The sequence below is a fragment of the Mus caroli genome, unplaced genomic scaffold (assembly GCF_978045245.1).
Source record: "Mus caroli unplaced genomic scaffold, Mus_caroli_1 scaffold_3, whole genome shotgun sequence".
Taxonomy (NCBI): Eukaryota; Metazoa; Chordata; class Mammalia; order Rodentia; family Muridae; genus Mus; species Mus caroli.
The window spans coordinates 129,807,035-129,828,516 of NW_028227258.1; the positions used below are offsets into that span (position 1 = coordinate 129,807,035).

A 21,482-nucleotide genomic window follows, 5' to 3' on the forward strand; every position below is an offset into this window, starting at 1 on the left:
CTGAGAAACATTTACTGAATTGAAACAATAAAGCCCCATAAATAAACTGGTATGGTTACCTACACTGGTAATCCTAGCACTTGGGAAGTGGATGGAAGAAGATGAAGGCTTAAGGTCATTTCTAGCTACTACATGACCAGTTTGAAGCCAGCCTGGGGTATATGAGACCCTGTCTTAGGCAAACAAAATCCCAAACAATGAAAATAGTAAGTAAACAAGACTCAGAATAACAGAGTTATTTTTTAAAATGTTAAACGGGTGGGTCTCCCTTTTGAAACAGCAGGCTGTATGTCTGCAGAGTTCAAGGTTAGGCATGTTCCTCAATCACTGTCTCCTTCATGGAGAGAGCATCGTTTCCTGAATGGGGAGCTCCCAAGGCCAGGCTGACTGGGCACAGAACTTCAGAGATCCTCAGACACAGGCTGCCGGCCATGCCTGGCGTTTATGAGGTGCTGGGGTCCAAACACAGGTCCTCCTCACACTTATACACAAACACTTTACCGACTGCTCAATCTTGCCACACCTAAGAGAGCCCCAGTACATATGTGTACACGTGTCCTTGTATGCATGTCACAGAGAGTGCATAGAGTTCAAAAAGCTGGCTCTCACTTTCTACCGTGAGTCCCAGGGTTTGACTCAGGTTATTAGGCTGGGTGACAAGTGCCTTTATGCACTAAGCCATCTTGTTGGCCCCTACACATGGATTTTTAGCCTATGTTACTGTATATACATCATAACTCCCTATTTTCCCGCTTATCACCAACTAAAGGCCACTGTCTCTTATTAAGTAGTAACTGGTGTGTGTATGCTACCACTGCTGCTCATCTGGATTTATTCAGTGAACAGAGAAAGAGAGGAAGAAGGTTAGTAGTAAATGTAATAAACCAAGATTCTATTTTAGTATTGTCCCCACATCTTTGCTAGGAGCAGGTAGGTCATGAAATGAGTATTTTGTGGTTAGTGTAACTGCTATATCTTCCAACTCTAAAATAACTGCATTATTTAAACATAAACATAAATAGACGAGGGACTGGCTGAGAACACAGTAGTGGGTGTAAGGAAATTCACTCATCCCAATGGGGGTGAATATGAGCCAACACATAAAATACACATATGTCATAAATATAGCTCAGTGGTACAAGACTTGGCTGGCTTCATTCACTATCAGTATTAAGCAAAAGTCAAGTACACTAATAAAAACAAGCTTACAAGTGGTGCTTCCTAAAATTAACTATAATCATCCACACTGTGGTGTGCAGCTCTGGTGTGGCACCATCACTCACCTTGTACTGACTCAGAGGGTACTTTTCTAGGAAGTACTCGTCACAGCCACACACTTTCAGAATATACTTGCCCTGATATTCTAAGACACAGAGTTTCAGCTGCTCAGAGGACAACAACATGCTCCGAGTCTTTTTCCTGATGGCTTCAGCAATGACTTGCTCTGGCACACAGTCATGGTTGATCTTCAGAGTGTACTTCTGCTTGTCGTTGTTTGGAGAGACTATTACCCAAATCACCACTATGATTTGTCCTGTAACCAAAAAACACCGTTAGGTGCATCGCTGGGTCTACTTCATTTCTCTGAAGACACGTTTCAAGAAGTGTTCACTGTTCCTCTAAGCACAACCAGAAACCATGTCTAGTTAATCCAACTAGAGGTAAAGATCTGCCTAAAGACACAACATCCAAGGCTCCTCTTTGAGTGGATCACAAGGACCCATGGCTGGGCGTAACGCCACATTAAACTTTAAGAGGAGAATCAGCTCTAATTCTGTTAGTATTCTATGCAACAGTGAATTCTAAACTCAGTTCTTGAGTGTCAGTGAGATAAGCAAGGGGTGAGTCAGTAAGAAGGAGTGACTGCTATCCAGAAGTCATTACTCCACACTCAGCTCTCAGGGTGCAGGAGCCCTTCCTTGTCTTAGGTACATGATCCAGCTACCAAAAGGCAACTGTGCAGCAATCAGCACAGCTACAGCAATACACCATCTGCTGCGGGGACTGCCTCCTTACCTTTATCTAACTTGTTGTAGATGTGCTTTGGCAGTTCTGGGGAAGACTCGACATTTGGAGGGTAGACATACATTGCTCTGCTATGAGGCGAGTTGAGATCCCGCAGGTCCACAGCTTCTTTGCAAACATTCAGAATGTTCCTTCGAAAGTCTTGGACTTCTGGATCTTTAACCATATCAAATTCACACACTGGCATGCCAATAACAAAACCTAAAAAATATGATGTTTATAAAGAATGTAGGTCTGAAGTGGTTTTTACAAACTGAGAACTACACACATTTAGAAAAGTTTCTATGAATTAAAAATTTTTTTTGATAAATCCATTTTTAAGAGGACAGCCAAGACTACACAGAGAAACCCTGTCTTGAAAAACCAAAAAAAAAAAAAAAAAAAAGAAAGAAAGAAAGAAAGGAAGAGAGAAAGGAGAAAACAAGTTGATGAGGCCTCAAGCATTTTAATTATATGCATTGTCCATATATCCATTAATATTATGATTAATATTATGATAGGATCTTTATCAACTTTTTCTGAGTAATAAAACTTGGCTAATAAGAAATCTAAGTCCTCCTACTAATTGTTTCCCTTAAGTAAAACCCTACAGAATATCAAAGAGTTACAAAATTCTATAGCTCAGTAGTAAAAAACCAAAAAACCAAAAACCCTACTTTATATTTTTAAATAGAAATCTACTCAAAGATTACAAAGGTAATAATTCAAAGTATCTTAATAATAAAATAAAGAGGAGGCATCATAGTTTTTTGCAGTTTAGCAATGACAATGTCAATTAGCTGAAAATTATATCATACCAATTTCTCGATTGAGGATCTTTTCTTCACGGTTGCCTACTGGTTCAATAACTTTTAAAAAGGGTTGAAAAAGCCGAAGGTCACAAAGCCGTCTTGTTTCATCAAAAAATTCTTCCCTTTCTGCTTCTTGGGTAACACTTACGAAAATGTAAGAAGTTTCATCTTGCAGAAGCTGATGGAGAGGGTATTTCCTGGCCTCTTTGAACAGTTCATGTTTGATGGTGACTAGTGTGGCCTCACGGAGGCATTCTAAAGTCACTATCATTCCATTGGGGAGTAAACATTCCACTAGGATTCGTGGGGGCATCAAGTGGATGCCCCACAGTTCACCCGAAGATGGTCGTGGAGGCATTGTTCTGACCCTCTGCAAACTTTACATAGAAAACCGCGTTATGGAGTCAGAATTATGGCTGTCTCCAAACAGTGCCCTGAACAAAAGAAGAAAACCACCTGTTAGAGAGAAGCAATTTCTGATCACACACTGACGACGGCACTGAGAAGTGCAAATGGTCACGACCTGTTGTCTGAATAATCAGAGCAGTAGTAACTTATGTGTTTTAATCTAGATGGTTGCTCTAAACTAGGCTACACAGATTTTATTACAGAAGACAGTAGAAAAATAACCTCCATTTAATTAGATTTAATGAAAAATTTAAAATATTGAATAGGTTTTCTAAGCTGGGTCTCATAAAAACAAGCAATGGAAAGAATGAAAAAGCAAGCTGTAACTCAACCAGAAATTACCATCTCCCCAGGCTTGGTGGTGCAGGCCTGCAACCTCAGCTCCTTTGGCTGAGGCGGGGGATTTATTTGCAGGTTCAAGGCTTGCCTGGAACACTTAGCAAGTATGTCTCAAGCAGTAGCAGCCAACAGATTAGGGATGTGATGGAGTAGTGGAGCACTTGCCTGGCACACATGAAGATGGCTTCTGCCACTGCTACCATTGATACCCCATCATTTTAGGATGCCACAGACATGACATCTTTTAGGTAACGGGTCCTGACTTATTTAAGTATAAACACAGCCAAGATACTCCTCCTTCTTTCTCTTCACCCAGCATATGCAGTCATGTGAAATTAAATGGCTTAGTCTTTCCATCTTAAATCTTTTTTTTTTTTTTGGTTTTTCGAGACAGGGTTTCTCTGTGTAGCCCTAGCTGTCCTGGAACTCACTTTGTAGACCAGGCTGGCCTCGAACTCAGAAATCCACCCGCCTCTGCCTCCCGAGGACTGGGATTAAAGGCGTGCACCACCACGCCTGGCTCCATCTTAAATCTTAATGTGTGCATGTGAGTGCAGGCGCCTGTAGAGGACAGCGGGAACAGATCTCCCTGGAGCTGGAGTTACAGGCAGTAGTGAGTGCCTGATGTGGGTGACAGAAATAAATTCTTTTCCTCCAAAAGAGCAGCACACACTGAAAGCCATTTCTCCAGTCCTTGTCACTTCCTTTCTGTTGGAGGGGGCTGGGTTGTCTGTCTAAGTGATACTTTCAGACCACTCTGGGGTTTGGTTTGAGAAAAGGTCTAAGACAGTCCAGTCTGGCCTTGAATTTTTGATATAACAAAGACTAGCCTTGCTTGATATTCTGATGCTTCTAATTCCACCTACTGACTGTTGGGGTTAGAAGTGGCTTCCATTCTGTTTTTAAAGGTGCATGTGTGCGTATGTAACTGCAGAGGCCAAAAGAGCATCAAATTCACACAGGTATAGCTGAAGTTACAGATGACTGTGAACTGCCTGATGTGAATGCTAGGAAGTGAACTCTGGGCCTCTTCAAGAGCACCAAGTGTTCTTAATTGAAAATCCACCTCTCTGGCTCATTTGTTTTGGTTTTGGTTTTCAATTTTTCAGGACAGGGCTTCTTTCTGTGTAGCCTGGATGTCCTGGAACTTACTCTGTAGATTGGGCTAGCCTGTGCTTCCCAAGTGCTGGGACTAAAGGCTGGTGCCACTCCTAGCCCCCCAATTTGGTTTTTAAAGTATATTGTTACATAACAAAATATCATCAATTATTTTCCTTGAAGCATGGTGATTAAGCTGTGCCAATTCTTAATATTCTTTAGATGGACTGTTTTAGATACTGAAGGACCTACAACTAATTCTCTGTGTCACCCCACTTCGGATTAAGTACTTATAATATTTTAAGAATTGTTAAGCATTATAGGATTCAAAAGACTCTCAGTTTTAGATGACAGCAGTCTTGGGGATTCATTTGGAAGATACCATTAAAACCTTTAAAATATACAAGCTTACAGTTGTTGAGATGGCTCATTGGGTAAAAGTGCTTGCCATGGAAATCAGATGACTTGAGTTCAATCTCTGGATCTCACAGGGAACCAGTTCCCAGAGCTGTCCTCTGACCACATCTGGACAATGTACCAGTGCTCCAGTCCCAGCCCCCATACACACATGCCTTCCAAGGCTCCTCTTAAAGAGAAAACAGAAGGCAATTTCCTGCTGTTTCTAGGGTTTCTTCCACTCAGTGAGACTGAGAAGTCAAGCAGCACAAAAGTCAAGCAGGAGATGCCAAGTGAGAAGGTACCGGGGAAGGGAGAGACAGCAGCAAGGAAGAGGGCACGATGCTCTGTCAGAGACCCTACTCAGGTTCAGTTTCTAGCCCACAGAAGCTCATAACCACATCTAATTCAGTTCTAGGGAATCCAACTCACTCTTTCTCTGGCCTCCATCAGCACCAGCCATATACACATGCACAGACATACATTCAGATGAAGAACTCATACACATGAAAAGGCCCAAACATCCTACTAATGTGGTCACTCTATCATGTGGCACATGATACCAGCACACAGGAACTAGAGATACTGGTTCCTCACCAAGGGTGTGGTTCTGTCCCAAGACCATGTTAGGTGCTGGATAGGTAGTGTCTTAGGTTTTATTGTTGTAAAAATATGACCATGGCAGTTCTTATTAAGGAAAAAAGGCTGGCTTATAGTTCAGAGGTTTAGTCCATTCTTGTCATGGTGGGAAGCATGGTGGTGTGCCAGTAGACTTGGTGTTGGAGAGGTATCTGAGAGCTGTACATCTAGATCGGCAGGCAGCAGGAACAGAGTGACAAGGGGTCTGGCTTGAGCATTTGAAACCTCAAAGACCATCCCTACTCAAAGACCATACACACACTTCCTCCAACAAGGCCACACATACTCTAACAAGGCCACACCTCCCAATTGTGCCACTCCCTATGAGTCATTGGGGGGTCATTTTCATTCAAACCACCACAGTAGGTAAGGAAGAATGAGAGGCCTTCATTAGAGGAAGTTCTGAATTCCAGAGCAGAAGAAAAGCTATGGTGAATAGATCCTATAAACAGTGTGCCCCGCTGACTCAATGGAAGTAGGAGAGAAGATAGCCTACAGAACATAGTATAGAAACATTGGAATTAAACAGGGAAGGGAGGGAGGGAGGGGGGAGGGAGGGAGGGGGGGAAGGGCATGACACAATCTACAGACCTGCCACCCTCAGTTTCAGGTTCACCAACATCTAACTTATCCATCCATCCTACACTCCTGTACTTGGTTCTCCTCTCCACCTTCATTCCTACCCTCAGTAGAGACTACTACAACCACCTAAATGTCCAAGGCAGCACGACCTAGACTAAGATCCCAACCTACTTAGATATCTGTACCACAGCAGTTCTCAAAGATGGACAAATGGTCATGAGGTGCTCCACAGTGACAGCACATCAAAGGTGGCAAGGCAGAGGAATCCTGCAATCATTAACTTTCTGTAAGCCCTGGGAAACAACAACTGGAAGATCATGACTAAATATAAGAAAAATAAATTATTTTTTTTTAATTTTTAAATTTTTTTTATTTTTTTGGTTTTTCGAGACAGGGTTTCTCTGTGTAGCCCTGGCTGTCCTGGAACTCACTCTGTAGACCAGACTGGCCCCGAACTCAGAAATTCACCTGCCTCTGCCTCCCAAGTACTGGGATTAAAGGCGTGCGCCACCACTGCCCGGCAGAAAAATATATTTTGGAAGTTGAAAATACCCTTCAAATTTACAGAAGAGATCCATTGGAGCAACCAGATTTAAATGTAACAATTTTGTCTCTCATGCTTTTATTTAAATGTGTACAGGTATACATGCACCTGTATGTGGGGAAACAGTTGTTGGCATTGCTATCTTCCTTAATTATTGTCCACTTTATTTTATAAGGGTTTCACAATGGCCTAGAACTCACCAAGTAGATGAGGCTGGCTGGCCTGCAACCCCCACAAATCTGTTGATCATCTCCTTTCCAAACTATGCCATAATGTGCAGTTTACTGTGGGTGTAGCGCTCAAACTCAGGTCCTCAGGTCTGTAGCACAAGCACATTTACCACTCAACTCTTTATCTAGTCCCATGTATCCCCTATATTTTAAAAGAAAATTCACCGCCTAGTAAAAAAAAAAAAAAAAAAAAAAAAAAGCCCAGATAAATCAAATCCTGTGCACTTAACTGTAACTTAAATGAAAGTTTTAAAAATACATTTAACTCCTCCCTCCAAAACAAATGCCAAATGAGTACTGACTTTCTGCAAGAATACAAAAGTTAAAATACAAACAAAGCTAAACCACAGCCACACTTAACACAGTAGCTGTTTATGTTGTTTGTTTGTTTTTTGTTGTTTTTTTACTGACTAGTGCTCTAGTGCTATAAAGTCCACATCACAGAATCACTGAACACCTGTTAACACAATAACCCAGAATCTCATTTGTTTTCTAGGAACAAAAGGGAAAGCTAATAGGACAGACAGGTTGTTGATTTTATGGCTTACTGTATAATGGTATGGTTACAGGTAATTTTCACAATCTAACTCTCTTTCCATTGATAAGCAATGTGATCCTAGCCATAATCCCTTGAAGATTCTGGAAAACAGGGACTGACTAGCTTCATAGAAATAACTAGGACATAGACCTTTCTATTTGTTTGATGGTTTCTGCCTTCTCGTGGCAACCTTACTCAGAACAAAACTGCTATCCCAGAGCTCACACATGAAGTGTAAAAAAGGCAAAGAGACCTTACAACTAACATTTCACTGCTATGTTGGCAATAATCCTTTGGAATGTAGGCACTAACATTCTACATACACGTAAGTAAACCAAAGATCAGAGATGTAATCATCTTTCATTAAGGAGAACTTCATTTAAGGAGGACTTTCATTTAAGGAGGCTGCTGGAGATTAAATCCAGGGCCCCACACATGCAAGCATTCTATCTTTGCTTTTTACACCAAGTTTCATTATATAGTCCCAGGCTGGCCATTAACTAGCTATGCAAACTAAGCAGACCCCAAACTCGGATACACGCTACTAAAGAAGGGGATACGTTGCTGAAAAGTCCATTGGTTCCCGACGTTGAGACTATATGTTCATCCTTATACCACAAAGAGCTTTTGAGGGAAAGATCTTATTAGCCCAGGCTGACCTTGAACTAACTACTCCTACCACTATGTCTCATGTGTCTTATTAGCCCAGGCTGACCTTGAACTAACTACTTCTACCTCTATGTCTCATGTGTCTTATTAGCCCAGGCTGACCTTGAACTAACTACTCCTACCTCTATGTCTCATGTGCTATATTAGGTTCGTACTATTATGTCCACCTGAAAAACAAAGACAGAAAGGAAAAAGAAAATTGGCTTTGCTTACCCTAGTATTCTATTTACATAAATAAACTGTTCCATTAAGGTGGTCTCATTTTCTTAGAAGCATGTATATGTAATTTATTCCCTCTGTTGGTGAGTCACACTCCTCATTATCAAGTTCAACCACTGTTCTGCCCCACAGCCCATGGCAAGCTTGTGAGAACTGGAGGACTACCCCATGTCTTCTACCACAGGACAGTCACTTCTCGGCTTGGGCCAGCTGCTGGGTCACTGCAGCACACCCTTCTACTACTCATATTATACACCAGACTATGAAGCAGAACTATTACCCAACTGTAGATTGGGAGTTAACATAACAGGTGAACAAAGCAGACTATCTCTGACTTTAGAAATAAATATTTAAAACATATTTTTACAAATACATATTCTATCTGCATCAGAAAGACATGAGCAATAAATAAGCCATCTGGAAACATCTATCTGTAAGCTGAGGTACATCTATGCTGTCTGAATTGGCAGCCTAAGCATCCAAGAAACCACAAGTGCTGAAGCAAGCAAGCACCTTGTATTTTCTGGATGTACATGGTCCACACACGCAGAAGGTGCAAACATTTTTTTGAATAGCCACTATGTATTTCTGATTCTTATGTATTGGCATACACAAGGTACTTCCTACAATTATTCTTAAGTCAATGGGAAACAGCATTTAGTTTTATATCTCTATTACATCTCTTTATTTGGCTACTAGCCTGAAAATAGAAATATACTTTCCAAATCTTTAAATTTCCAAACAAGTCTTTAGTTTGACTTAGAGCAGAAGAATTAGAGATGTCCTTGTGGGTTGCTACAGAAGCAATGTGATTCAAACATGCTTAATAAATAGTCTGATTACCCTAGGTAAAGATTACTGTAAATATTTTGAGTTAATTAATCCTGTCCTTAATGTTACCACAGCCTCTTGTAGTGTTTATATTGTAGCTTTACAGGCTCATTAAAGTAATTTATAACCATGCCTAACTTCTTACTAGATTGTGACTTTTCCAGGGTTTTGGGAAACGTGGCACACAAAATAGAAAAAAAACAAAAAACAAAAAAAAAACAACCCAATAGAAAATTAAGTAGAAAACTAAACTATAAAATTATTCTAGGAGGTCCCCTGCACATATGTAGCAGATGTGTAACTTGGTCTTCATGTGGGTCCCCAACAACTGGAGGAAGGGCTTTACCCTGACTCTGCTGTCCGCCTGTGGAGCCTGTCCCCTAACTGGGCTGTCTTGTCAGGCCTCAGTGGGAGAGGATAGGCCTAGTCCTGCAGTGACTGGAGGTGCCAGGGTGGGTTGGTATCCAGAGGGAACCTCCCCATTTTCGGAGATGAAGGGGAGGGGAAAGTAAATGGAGGGGCCATGAGGGGGAACTGGGAGGAGGGAAGCACTGTAAAGTAAATAAATTAATTAGTGGGGGAAAAAAGAAACTATTCCAGGGAAAACATCAAGGGCTGGAAGAAAGCAAGCAGTTGGGATGGTAAGCAAGAGGCTGAGGGCATCTAAAGAGATTAGAGTGCTCTGAGGCCAGCTGCATGGCGATGGGATGTCTAATTATAAACACATCCCATGGAGGGGCGATTCTTGGGAAGCAAGTGTCCTTCAGCACCATGTTCTGAGTCCCAGTCTGGCCTCTAAGATTTCCTTTTTGTAAGAGCCACTGGGCAGTAGCTGGAACAAGTCCAAAGAGACAGCTGTGATATGCACAAGCTCTGGAAAGATGCTCCGTCCACTTCCTTCAGAATGCTGTCCTTCACTGACCTTTACAAGCTAACCATGAGAAAACAGGTTTTCAATGACACACAAAGATCCCTAGACTAGAAATCAAACTCTCATGACAATATGAAGGAAACTCTAAACTCTTAAGTAAGGGCTGCAATTTGTTTTCATATTAAATTCACATTCACAGAACTATAAAAGGCATTATAAAAATATATTTCTGTAACTACTGCACCAAGAAACCAAAGTTTCCTGATGAGGTCAATAGGTGGCTTAGGAGTGTCTGTGTGTTGCTTTTAAAAATAATGACAGTTAGTATCTAGGTGAGCAGTGTGTATAAAATGTAGATTTTACAGGGTCTCATGTGGCTCAGGCTGGGTTTGAATTCACTATGTAGAAAAAAATGACCTTGAACTGCTGACCCTCCTGCCAACAGGGCACTAACCAGGTCATCCAGCTAAGACATAGACTTTTAGGACCATGACCTGAGCAGGCAGGTTAGAAGATTCTAATGTGATAGCAAAATCAGTTTCACTTCAGAGCTACTAATGAATACAAATTAGTACAAATTAGTAATACTGGTTTTAAGTTGCTAGGTAAATCATGAACTTAAAAACACACTACTATACGAACCATATCTTGAAATGAGGGGTAGAAAATTTTAATTTAATTTTATAGGCCAAAAGTGTGGCTTAATGATAAGAGTACTTATTTAGCATGCTTAAGGTTCTGGTTTGACTCCCTACAAAACTGAAAATGCAAGGACAATAACAAAAGCAAAAGCAAATTTCAGTGTGCACTAAGATAAACTAACATTTAAACTCCAAAGGAGACTAAGCATTAAGGCAGCTGGAGACAGAGCTATGAGATGTAGCACCTGCCTAGCAGATGCCTAGACTGGATGTCAATACCCAAAGTAAAAGCAGGGAAGGAAGAACAGGCCAGGTGAAGGCTTAAGAAATGCAATTATGAGGAGAGTGCAGAAAAGACAGGGGGACTTGATACTAGCACATGATTTTAATTACACAACGTTCTCCTCAGTGATGGTTTCAGTGCCTGGAACCCCCGACTCCCAGACAGACAGACAGACAGACACACACAATGAGAAAAGGAAAACATTCATAGCATTGCCCTAAGTGTTTCTCAAAACTGAGTGACAGACATCTTCTCTTGTACTGTTGGCAATCACAATGTTGATCTGGCAATACTTCCAGGCCATGGAAAACATGTAAATAAATTCTACCAATTTGGTTTGCAACAAGAAAACAACCTAAATAGAGACTTGTTGGGCTGGAGAGATGGCTCGGAGGTTAAGAATGCTAGCTAGCTGCTCTTCTGGAGGTCCTGAGTTCAATTCCCAGCAACCACATGGTGGCTCATAACCATCTATAATGGGATCTGGTGCCCTCTTCTGGCACACAGGCATGCATATATGCTGGCAGAACACTAAAATAAGTAGGTAGATAAATAAAAGAGAGAACATGCAAATTAAAATAAGAAGAGGAGGAGGAAGAAGAGGGGAAGGGGGAGGGGGAAGGAAAGGGGACGAAGAGGAAGTGGAGGAGGAAGAGGCCTATGGTACATACAGAGGAGCTGAGTTTGGTTCCCAGCATTCACCATTCACACAGGCAGTTCACAATTACCTGAAATACAATGGCCTCTTCTGGCCTTTATGAACACTGCACTTAAGTACACACGTGTACACACACACACACACACACACACACACACACACACACACACACGCGCGCGCACATGTGTGCCAGCCATCAAAAGAGAAATCTTTTTATTACACCCATTTTGTGCATGTGTCTGGGTGAGCATCTCAGAGCATGCGTGCAGTGATCTGGATACCCTTGTACCGTGTGGGGTCCCAAGGACTGACTGAGGTCAGAGCATGCGTGCAGTGATCTGGATACCCTTGTACCGTGTGGGGTCCCAAGGACTGACTGAGGTTAGAGCATGCGTGCAGTGATCTGGATACCCTTGTACCGTGTGGGGTCCCAAGGACTGACTGAGGTTAGAGCATGCGTGCAGTGATCTGGATACCCTTGTACCGTGTGGGGTCCCAAGGACTGACTGAGGTCAGAGCATGCGTGCAGTGATCTGGATACCCTTGTACCGTGTGGGGTCCCAAGGACTGACTGAGGTTAGAGCATGCGTGCAGTGATCTGGATACCCTTGTACCGTGTGGGGTCCCAAGGACTGACTGAGGTCAGAGCATGCGTGCAGTGATCTGGATACCCTTGTACCGTGTGGGGTCCCAAGGACTGACTGAGGTTAGAGCATGCGTGCAGTGATCTGGATACCCTTGTACCGTGTGGGGTCCCAAGGACTGACTGAGGTTAGAGCATGCGTGCAGTGATCTGGATACCCTTGTACCGTGTGGGGTCCCAAGGACTGACTGAGGTTAGAGCATGCGTGCAGTGATCTGGATACCCTTGTACCGTGTGGGGTCCCAAGGACTGACTGAGGTTAGAGCATGCGTGCAGTGATCTGGATACCCTTGTACCGTGTGGGGTCCCAAGGACTGACTGAGGTCAGAGCATGCGTGCAGTGATCTGGATACCCTTGTACCGTGTGGGGTCCCAAGGACTGACTGAGGTCAGAGCATGCGTGCAGTGATCTGGATACCCTTGTACCGTGTGGGGTCCCAAGGACTGACTGAGGTCAGAGCATGCGTGCAGTGATCTGGATACCCTTGTACCGTGTGGGGTCCCAAGGACTGACTGAGGTCAGAGCATGCGTGCAGTGATCTGGATACCCTTGTACCGTGTGGGGTCCCAAGGACTGACTGAGGTTAGAGCATGCGTGCAGTGATCTGGATACCCTTGTACCGTGTGGGGTCCCAAGGACTGACTGAGGTCAGAGCATGCGTGCAGTGATCTGGATACCCTTGTACCGTGTGGGGTCCCAAGGACTGACTGAGGTTAGAGCATGCGTGCAGTGATCTGGATACCCTTGTACCGTGTGGGGTCCCAAGGACTGACTGAGGTCAGAGCATGCGTGCAGTGATCTGGATACCCTTGTACCGTGTGGGGTCCCAAGGACTGACTGAGGTTAGAGCATGCGTGCAGTGATCTGGATACCCTTGTACCGTGTGGGGTCCCAAGGACTGACTGAGGTTAGAGCATGCGTGCAGTGATCTGGATACCCTTGTACCGTGTGGGGTCCCAAGGACTGACTGAGGTCAGAGCATGCGTGCAGTGATCTGGATACCCTTGTACCGTGTGGGGTCCCAAGGACTGACTGAGGTTAGAGCATGCGTGCAGTGATCTGGATACCCTTGTACCGTGTGGGGTCTCAAGGACTGACTGAGGTCAGAGCATGCGTGCAGTGATCTGGATACCCTTGTACCGTGTGGGGTCCCAAGGACTGACTGAGGTTAGAGCATGCGTGCAGTGATCTGGATACCCTTGTACCGTGTGGGGTCTCAAGGACTGACTGAGGTTAGAGCATGCGTGCAGTGATCTGGATACCCTTGTACCGTGTGGGGTCTCAAGGACTGACTGAGGTCAGAGCATGCGTGCAGTGATCTGGATACCCTTGTACCGTGTGGGGTCCCAAGGACTGACTGAGGTTGCTAGGCTTTTACCTAATTTGCCATAAAAATAAAAGCTCTTAAAAAAAAAAATCAAACAAAACGGATTTACTTAAAAATATGGAGTGCTTCTCAAATATATCTATCAATCTGACACAGGAGAGAACAGGCTAGTTTTCTGCCCAAACAAAAACCATCTAATGTACTTACACAAAAAATAAACCCAAACCCACACAGGAGGAAATCCTTGCTTTTTATTTCATTCATCCCAGGTGGGCAGCCCTTAGTTGTTGGCATTTTGTAAAAATAAACTCAGCAGTATAATTCTCCATGCAGAAGTCGATGAGAAAGGGGTAACCTGGCTCTACACGTACAGAGCACCCCTGTTCTTCACATTAGTGTTTAGCTCCTGGCAATTCTGTCGAGTTCTTATCTACCCTTGCTCATGTCTTTTGTCCCAATCACAATCTCACCCTTTGTGCTTTAAGCTATTTCCTCAGAGGCTGCTGGAGCTATAATCTTTTTAAGTACTCTCTCCTCTTATGCCTATCTATTGACATATACTGACATTATTACAAAAGACATGACAAATAGACAATACACTAGAATTTTATTTTACTAAAGCTGACCACTAAGTGTTTACTCTTAACCTGCTCGTCTCATATGTCATACTGACCCAAACCAATGTTCCCAGCCCCAATTCATGGTATAATTGTAGAAAGGTCTATTCACATGAATGTTTCACTTGTTTCAGACTACACTCTGAAACATGAAATTTTATATTTGCTTAGTTATTCTTCAGTAACAACACTGAACAAAAGACATAAAATGTAATAAAAACTTGAGTTTTAAAGCTGCTTCCCCCTCCCCACCCCCCCACTCCCACCAGAAGCTAGACAGATTGCTCAGTGATTAAGACCGCTGGGCTGTTCCTGCAGAACTGCGTTTGGTTCACAGCTATCTGTAATTCCAATTCTGACTCCTCCCACCTCCCCAGGCACCAAGTGTGGTGTACATACATACATGCAGGCAAAACACTCATATAAAATAAGTCTTTAAAATTTCTTAAAAACCAAGTTCAGCCCCAGGGAGACTCCTAACGTGTAAACTTCCTACATTTTATACATCTTGGTGCTCACCAGCTGGTGCTATTAAGCCTCTGTTGCTGAAGACACCACACACTTCTCCAGGACAAGAAGAAATCAAGTTAGTGCTGGCAAGGAAGCTCCTCCTTGCTGGCTAGCTCTTGGTATACTAGAGGGTGCTGTACAGGCTCCTGAGACAGGGGTTGTCAGCAGTCCTGTGATCTGTGAATCCTGTGAACTGCAGTAGTGACCAGTGTAGCAAAGTATGCCAATGGATACAACAGTGGCACCAGCGTTATAGGCAAAACCAAGTGCTTCCTGATTGGATTTATGGCACATTCTGAAGAGGAAATGCATGTCTGGTCCTATAAATAATCCAGCTAAGAACTCATGGTGGGGAACTCATATGCAACAGGAGTGAATTGTACTATCAGATTGCTCTCTGAACTGGTATCTCTTATACCCCATATATTAGTGCAATTCACAGACCTCTTTAGTGAAATTTGTTTGCGCAGTGGGTAGTGGTTTATGCAGAAATTCACAAACAATCAATGTGTAGAGAATAAGTATGTATAGAGTGTTCAGTTACAAATGAGACATCTGAATCATAGAGTGGGCAGGAAGACTGTTAGAACCAGAGGTCAAAGAAGACCAAAGTGAAGCAGTGTTGCTTTGACAATGAACATGTCAGGCCAATTGATCTCGCGAACTCATCACAGCTGTGGTGGCCTCCATATGATCAAGCCAGTAAACATTCTAGCAGAGGGGAGAGGGACTCACAGCTTTTTCCCTAGTAGAGAAGCTATTGATACCTGATGGCTTCTGGGGGAGGGAAGAGTCAGTTATCATTAAAGATGTAGCCCTCTGGTAAGTAAACCATGTTTGGTGGTCAGCTGATATTAAGAGTGTATGAATGCCAGGCGTGGTGGCGCACGCCTTTAATCCCAGCACTCGGGAGGCAGAGGCAGACGGATTTCTGAGTTCGAGGCCAGCCTGGTCTACAAAGTGAGTGCCAGGACAGCCAGGGCTACACAGAGAAACCCTGTCTCGAAAAACCAAAAAAAAAAAAAAAGAGTGTATGAGCAACACAAACTAGACTTGGTAAGTTTCCTAAAACAAGAGGACTTGAAGCTGAAAGGGATTAGGGGTATTGGGTAAGGGGTCTGAAAGGAGAAGGGGATGAATATGATCAAAATATACTCTGTGTATGCATGAAACTTTCAAGAATAACAATATTATACATTTCTTAAAATTGCTCTCTTTTGGCCAAGGTGTGTTGGTAAACGCCTGCAATCCTAACACTGTGGAGCCTAAGGAAGGAGGATCATGAGTTTGACGTAAGATTGCGCCAGAACAAAACAGAACAACAACGTTAGTTGTAACTGGAAACTCAACTACAGACAACTACTGACCAACTAGTGAGCCTGCTATCTGCAGGCATTTCATCAGAGAAAATGTGAGGTGATGGGGGAACTGTTGGGAAGTAACAGATGGCTGTGCGGCCAGAGGATGGGGACTTACTGTTAGCACAAGCATCACACAGCCAGGTGTGAGGAGTTTTATGAATAACAGCAGCAGCATCAATGAGTCTTTCTTATTTCCCTTTCACCTATTTACTGTTTATTCGGACATATTAGTGGACAATGCACTGATTATTTTGGAATGATAGCTCTGTACCTTGATGAACTGGTGGAGCCATCCTTAAGCATCCCCACTATGGCCATGTTGGTAGGATACTTTCATCTTTATTTCTTTTTAAAGATTTATTTATTTTATGTATGTGAGTACACTGTTGCTCTCTTCACACACACCAGAAGAGGGCATTGGATCCTATTACAGATGGTTGTGAGCCACCAGGTGATTGCTGAGAACTGAACTCAGAACCTCTGGAAGAGCAGTGCTCTCAACCACTGAGCCATCTCTCCAGCCCTGATACTTTCATCTTTATTGGCTGATGTGAAGCTGACCAACTGAAGCAGACTGTTAACCAAACCAGAAGATAAAATGCTTGCTCTTAAAAATCTGTCATCGGGCCGGGCGTGGTGGCGCACGCCTTTAATCCCAGCACTTGGGAGGCAGAGGCAGGCGGATTTCTGAGTTCGAGGCCAGCCTGGTCTACAGAGTGAGTTCCAGGACAGCCAGGACTACACAGAGAAACCCTGTCTCGAAAAACCAAAAAAAAAAAAAAGAAAAAGAAAAAAAAAAATCTGTCATGTGAGAAAACCCTCTCATTTGACACGTCACTGTGCTGTTATACCAACTGTTTCACCTGTTACAGCTCATTTGCTAACTTCTGCTGAAATTCAAGTCAGACATGGAGAACTCTAAAAGGTAACGTTGCCCTTTCACAAAGGAGCAGCTAAAGATTAACTCAAAAAGGAATGATGCAAAGATTGCAGGAAAGAAATCCAAGTCCCCAGCTTAAGCACACAGGCTGAAGGGACAGCAGCAGAGCCTAACATGCACACACCCAACTTGGTGATCACAAGGATGAGCGTGCAATGGAGTATCTTGATGGCATCAAATACAGACAAATCATGGAACCTGCCCTGCATCAAGAGCCCATTCAAAACCCCATTCTTTAATTACAGTATTAAAGCTTAAATGAAACTATTCAATTTAACCTAGCTAATATTAATGATCTGACAGACCATATGGTATCATTACCATTTGATAATCGCACGACAATTTTAAAGCATATAAAAGGAAGCGTGCACTCTCTCTAAAATATTTCCAGAGTTAATTTCCAGAACATACTTCAACAATAGTGCTCTAGGCCCATGGTTTACTCCCTAATATCACAAAAATTTAAAAAGAATACCTTTGATACAGAGCTCCAAAATGATGAAAAAAACTTGATAGTTTCTATTTTCATTGTATAATCCTCCAAATTACAATAATTACTTTATTTTATTACAATTGGATCTACAGCACCCACCACTAGTCTACCCACAACAATGCTATCACAACAGCCCAAATGACAGGGCTGAATTTACAACTGTGCTTTAGTTTCCACAAAAGCACAGTTCTGAGAAGAGCATGAGTCATTAGCCCAGAGTTTAAAAAAATAAGAGAAACATTCTTTTCATTGATCAGAATATGAATCTTAGTATTTAAATCCCATCAATTTAGCCAAGAAATTCCTCTCCTGAGGAAAATGAGCAGAATGTTTTTATTCTCTGTCACACACTCCAAAACCATCAGAGCTGTCCTCTGCCTGTTGTTGCTGTCACTGTCCTCTGTATTGGTGTGTGATGGCAGGAAGATGACCTCAGCCTGGCTATTTTCAGTGCTGTTCTTTTCTCTTGTCAGGATGTCATCTTTCCAGGACAAAATTCTGGCTTTTCTCCCTACCTGAGCACATATTACAAAGTCCCGACAATACATATGCAAAACAGTCTAACACTAAACAGTTATTTCCGTGATGCGAGATGTTCCTCTACCTAGGGTTCAGCTCGAGAAGGTAGCTCTGGTTAAGCTTCTGGCAGTCCTGGTTCAATGCACAGCACCAAGATAAACAGCAGCAGAAAGTCTAGGCTCATAGGCTACACTTCCTCTTAAAGACACCTCCATAAACTAAAATGGTTAAAGGCACTGGGGAGTAAATGAAAGCAAAGCTACTGTAGCCCCACCCTCACTTTCCAACAGAAACCCAAAGCACCAACTTCTCTGAATCGCCTCATGACAGCACGCGGTCAGTCTCAGGCATAGCTGTCAGCACTTCCATTACTTTTTGTTTTTGTGGTGCTAGAGATTGAGCCCAAGGCTTCTCACATGCTCAGTGAGTACTCTGCTACTGAGCTACAGTCCTTTTTTAAAATCACTACTCGGCCAGAAAGAGTTATCAGAGAAGTGACCAGTCCCCCATTCAACAAGCAATCCTTAACCCATTCTAAAAGGTGCTGCCAGGTGGCTGTGGTGGCACACACCTTTAATCCTAGAATGTGGGAGGCAGAGGCAAGTAGATCTCTTTGAGTTTGGTCAGCATGGCCTACAGAGGGAATTCCAGTCTAGTCAAGGCTACATATCTCAAAAAAACAAAAATACTGCTGGGCAATGTGTATGTGTTTTCTTATGTAGAGCTCCAGCTCTTCTTATCTCACAATCCACAAAGCAAAATATGGTAATTATAGAATGAAGTTTATTTGACTGTTAACCTGGATTGTCAACTTGATGGAATTTAGAATCACTATGGAAACCAAGCTCTGGTGAGGGACTTTTCTAAATTAAATTAATTGACAGGAAAAAAACATCCTAGAAGTGCATTCTATGGGCTGGGATCCCCAGCCTAAATAAAGAAGAGACTGAGTTGCACACTAACAATAATCTCTGCTTCCTGGCTCTCTAGCCAGGATGTGACGAGTTGTCTCAAGTTCTTACCACCATCATCTCCCCCACTGCCCATGGTGGAATATAACCTCAAACTGTGAGCCCTAATAAACCCTTCCTGCAGGTGTGTACTCATGCATGTGTTTTACAGAAGAAAAAGGATTTCTGACAGGCAGAGAATAAGTAGGGCTCCTCATTTTAGGTAAGCAGGATGAACTAAGGCCAAAATCCCTGAATGCACAGTACTGTCTCTCCCCTCCACAGTTCATTTCCTGTGATATCTATCACGACAACTGGCTGACTGAAAGTGGTATGTAATTACTCATCTGAAGCACACAGAGGGCTCAGACTCAAAGCATGACATCACGGGCCCCTTTCCTGCTACCCTTCCTCATCTCAACCACCCTGAGCTCTAGTCTCACAGGATCAACCTTTTCCTTCATAGTTTGTTCTCTTCATAGTTTGTATAAACAGGGACCATTTGTGTCCCATATCTATTCCCCTTTGCTACCATGCCAATTGTACTTACCTTCCAAGTGAACCCCATGTCTTGTCCAAGTAAACTGCAAAAATGCTTTGTTACATACAAAAACAAAGGCCAAGCAGAACCAGTTGATACTCTGAGTAAGAATATTTTAATTCACAGCCATTTAAGGAAACAGACTTAAGATCAGATAGATAGATAGGGGTGTGTGAGTGTGTGTGTGTGTGTGTGTGTGTGATGTGCATTTGACTGCAAGCACTTGAACAGGCCAGAGACATCAATGCCCCTGGAGCTGGAGTTAGAAGTGGAAAAAGCCATCTTGACATGGGTACTGGGAAGCAAGCTTGGGTACTCTGGAAGAACAGTACATGCTCTTAACTTCTCAACTATTGTCCCAGCCTAGACTAACTACTTTACCAAGCAGTTTACTAGCCAAGTTTACATTTCTACTTATCTAAGTCTTCCTCAGCAGTTAAAAGCAACTTCTAAAAGGTTTCCATGTATGGCTGTTTTGCCTGTGTGTTTGTCTGTGCATCACCTGTGTGTCCTGGTCCACAGAGACCAGAAGAGGGTATCAGATGCCCCTGGAGCTGGAGTTACACTTGGTTGTGAGGGACCATGTGGGTGCTGGGAATCAAGTTCTAGCCCTAAAGAAGGTCAGCCAAGGCTCTTAACAACTGAGCCATCTCTTCAGCGCACTCAGGATTTTAGAAACCATTATAGTTAGCATCCATAAGCTACATGTAGTCCAGGCCCTGGGATTACAGATATGTACTATCATGCCTACTGAGAAATCTGCTCATGGATGCTCTGCGGAGGCCTACGTTTACATCTAGGTACAAGACTTGCTGATTTTGTAATTAGACTCCTATCTTCCGTTATTATAGGATTGGTTATTGTTTACATAAAGGAAAGCTACAGTTTTATATTAAGGCCAAAAGATAATCTTACTAATTAAAAGCTAAAGATAATGGTCTGGTAGAAGTACCATAGATCCAAATGAAAAAGTCCTTGGGACCCTGAAAAAACACATTCTGTAACATGTTAAAGGGCTGGCTTCTATAATTCACAAGTAATTCCAAAAACAAATATAAACAAAAAAAAAAAAAAAAAAAAAGGAAAAAAAAGTTACAAATGCAGCTTACAGCAAAAGAAACTTTGTCAGAAACCAGAGAAAATAATGAGTTCACAGTGTCCTGGTCCCGATTTTATTTGATCGAAGAGCAAATTAAGCTTGTGGAAGTTTAGTTGTTAGAAAGATAGCATTCAGGTTGTTGTTGGAAGTTGAAGCTTTCACGAGACATGACAGTAAAATTCAGATTCAATTTTTATTTATTTGCTTGGTTTTTGGAGACAAGTTCTTACTATGTAGACCAGAATGGCCTTAAAATTACTATGCAGTTCACACTGGTCTTAAAATTACTATGCAGTTCACACTGGCCTTAAAATTACTATGCAGTTCACACTGGTCTTAAAATTACTATGCAGTTCACACTGGTCTTGAACTTTTGGTGGCCTTCTTGCTTCCACATCCTGTGTATTCCTGGAAGTAACCCCAGTAAACTCACTGGCTTACCACTAGCAGCATGAGGATGAAATTGTTTCTCTGGTCTCTAGCTACCCTTTCTATCAGAGGCGAATAGAAATCCTCCTCAGAAAAATGTAAATATCAGAATTAAACACAGGACTCTGGCCTGTGACTAGTTATAGAAACAAGGATGTCCTCACTGTATAAGTATGACTTGTTACTGCCTTTATTTGGAGAATAAGGACGGTGTGCCAGAGACTCGTTTAGATGCCAAGCTGACAAGGGCTGGACCTCTGATGATGTCATCAAGTGAGATTTATTGCTGG

General features: G+C 42.6%; 1 protein-coding gene across 1 annotated transcript in view; it reads right to left on the reverse strand.

The window, feature by feature from the left end:
* Pik3ca (phosphatidylinositol-4,5-bisphosphate 3-kinase catalytic subunit alpha) overlaps positions 1–21,482 on the reverse strand; it is a 69,335-nt gene that overhangs the window by 26,485 nt on the left and 21,368 nt on the right. Inside the window, exons 2-4 of the mRNA XM_021157563.3 lie at positions 2,823–3,250; positions 2,017–2,226; positions 1,284–1,534 (exon numbers count right to left, since the gene is read on the reverse strand). Of these exons, the coding sequence (XP_021013222.1) occupies positions 1,284–1,534; positions 2,017–2,226; positions 2,823–3,174 (813 nt within the window). The 5' untranslated portion in view covers positions 3,175–3,250. The remainder of the gene's footprint in view (positions 1–1,283; positions 1,535–2,016; positions 2,227–2,822; positions 3,251–21,482) is intronic.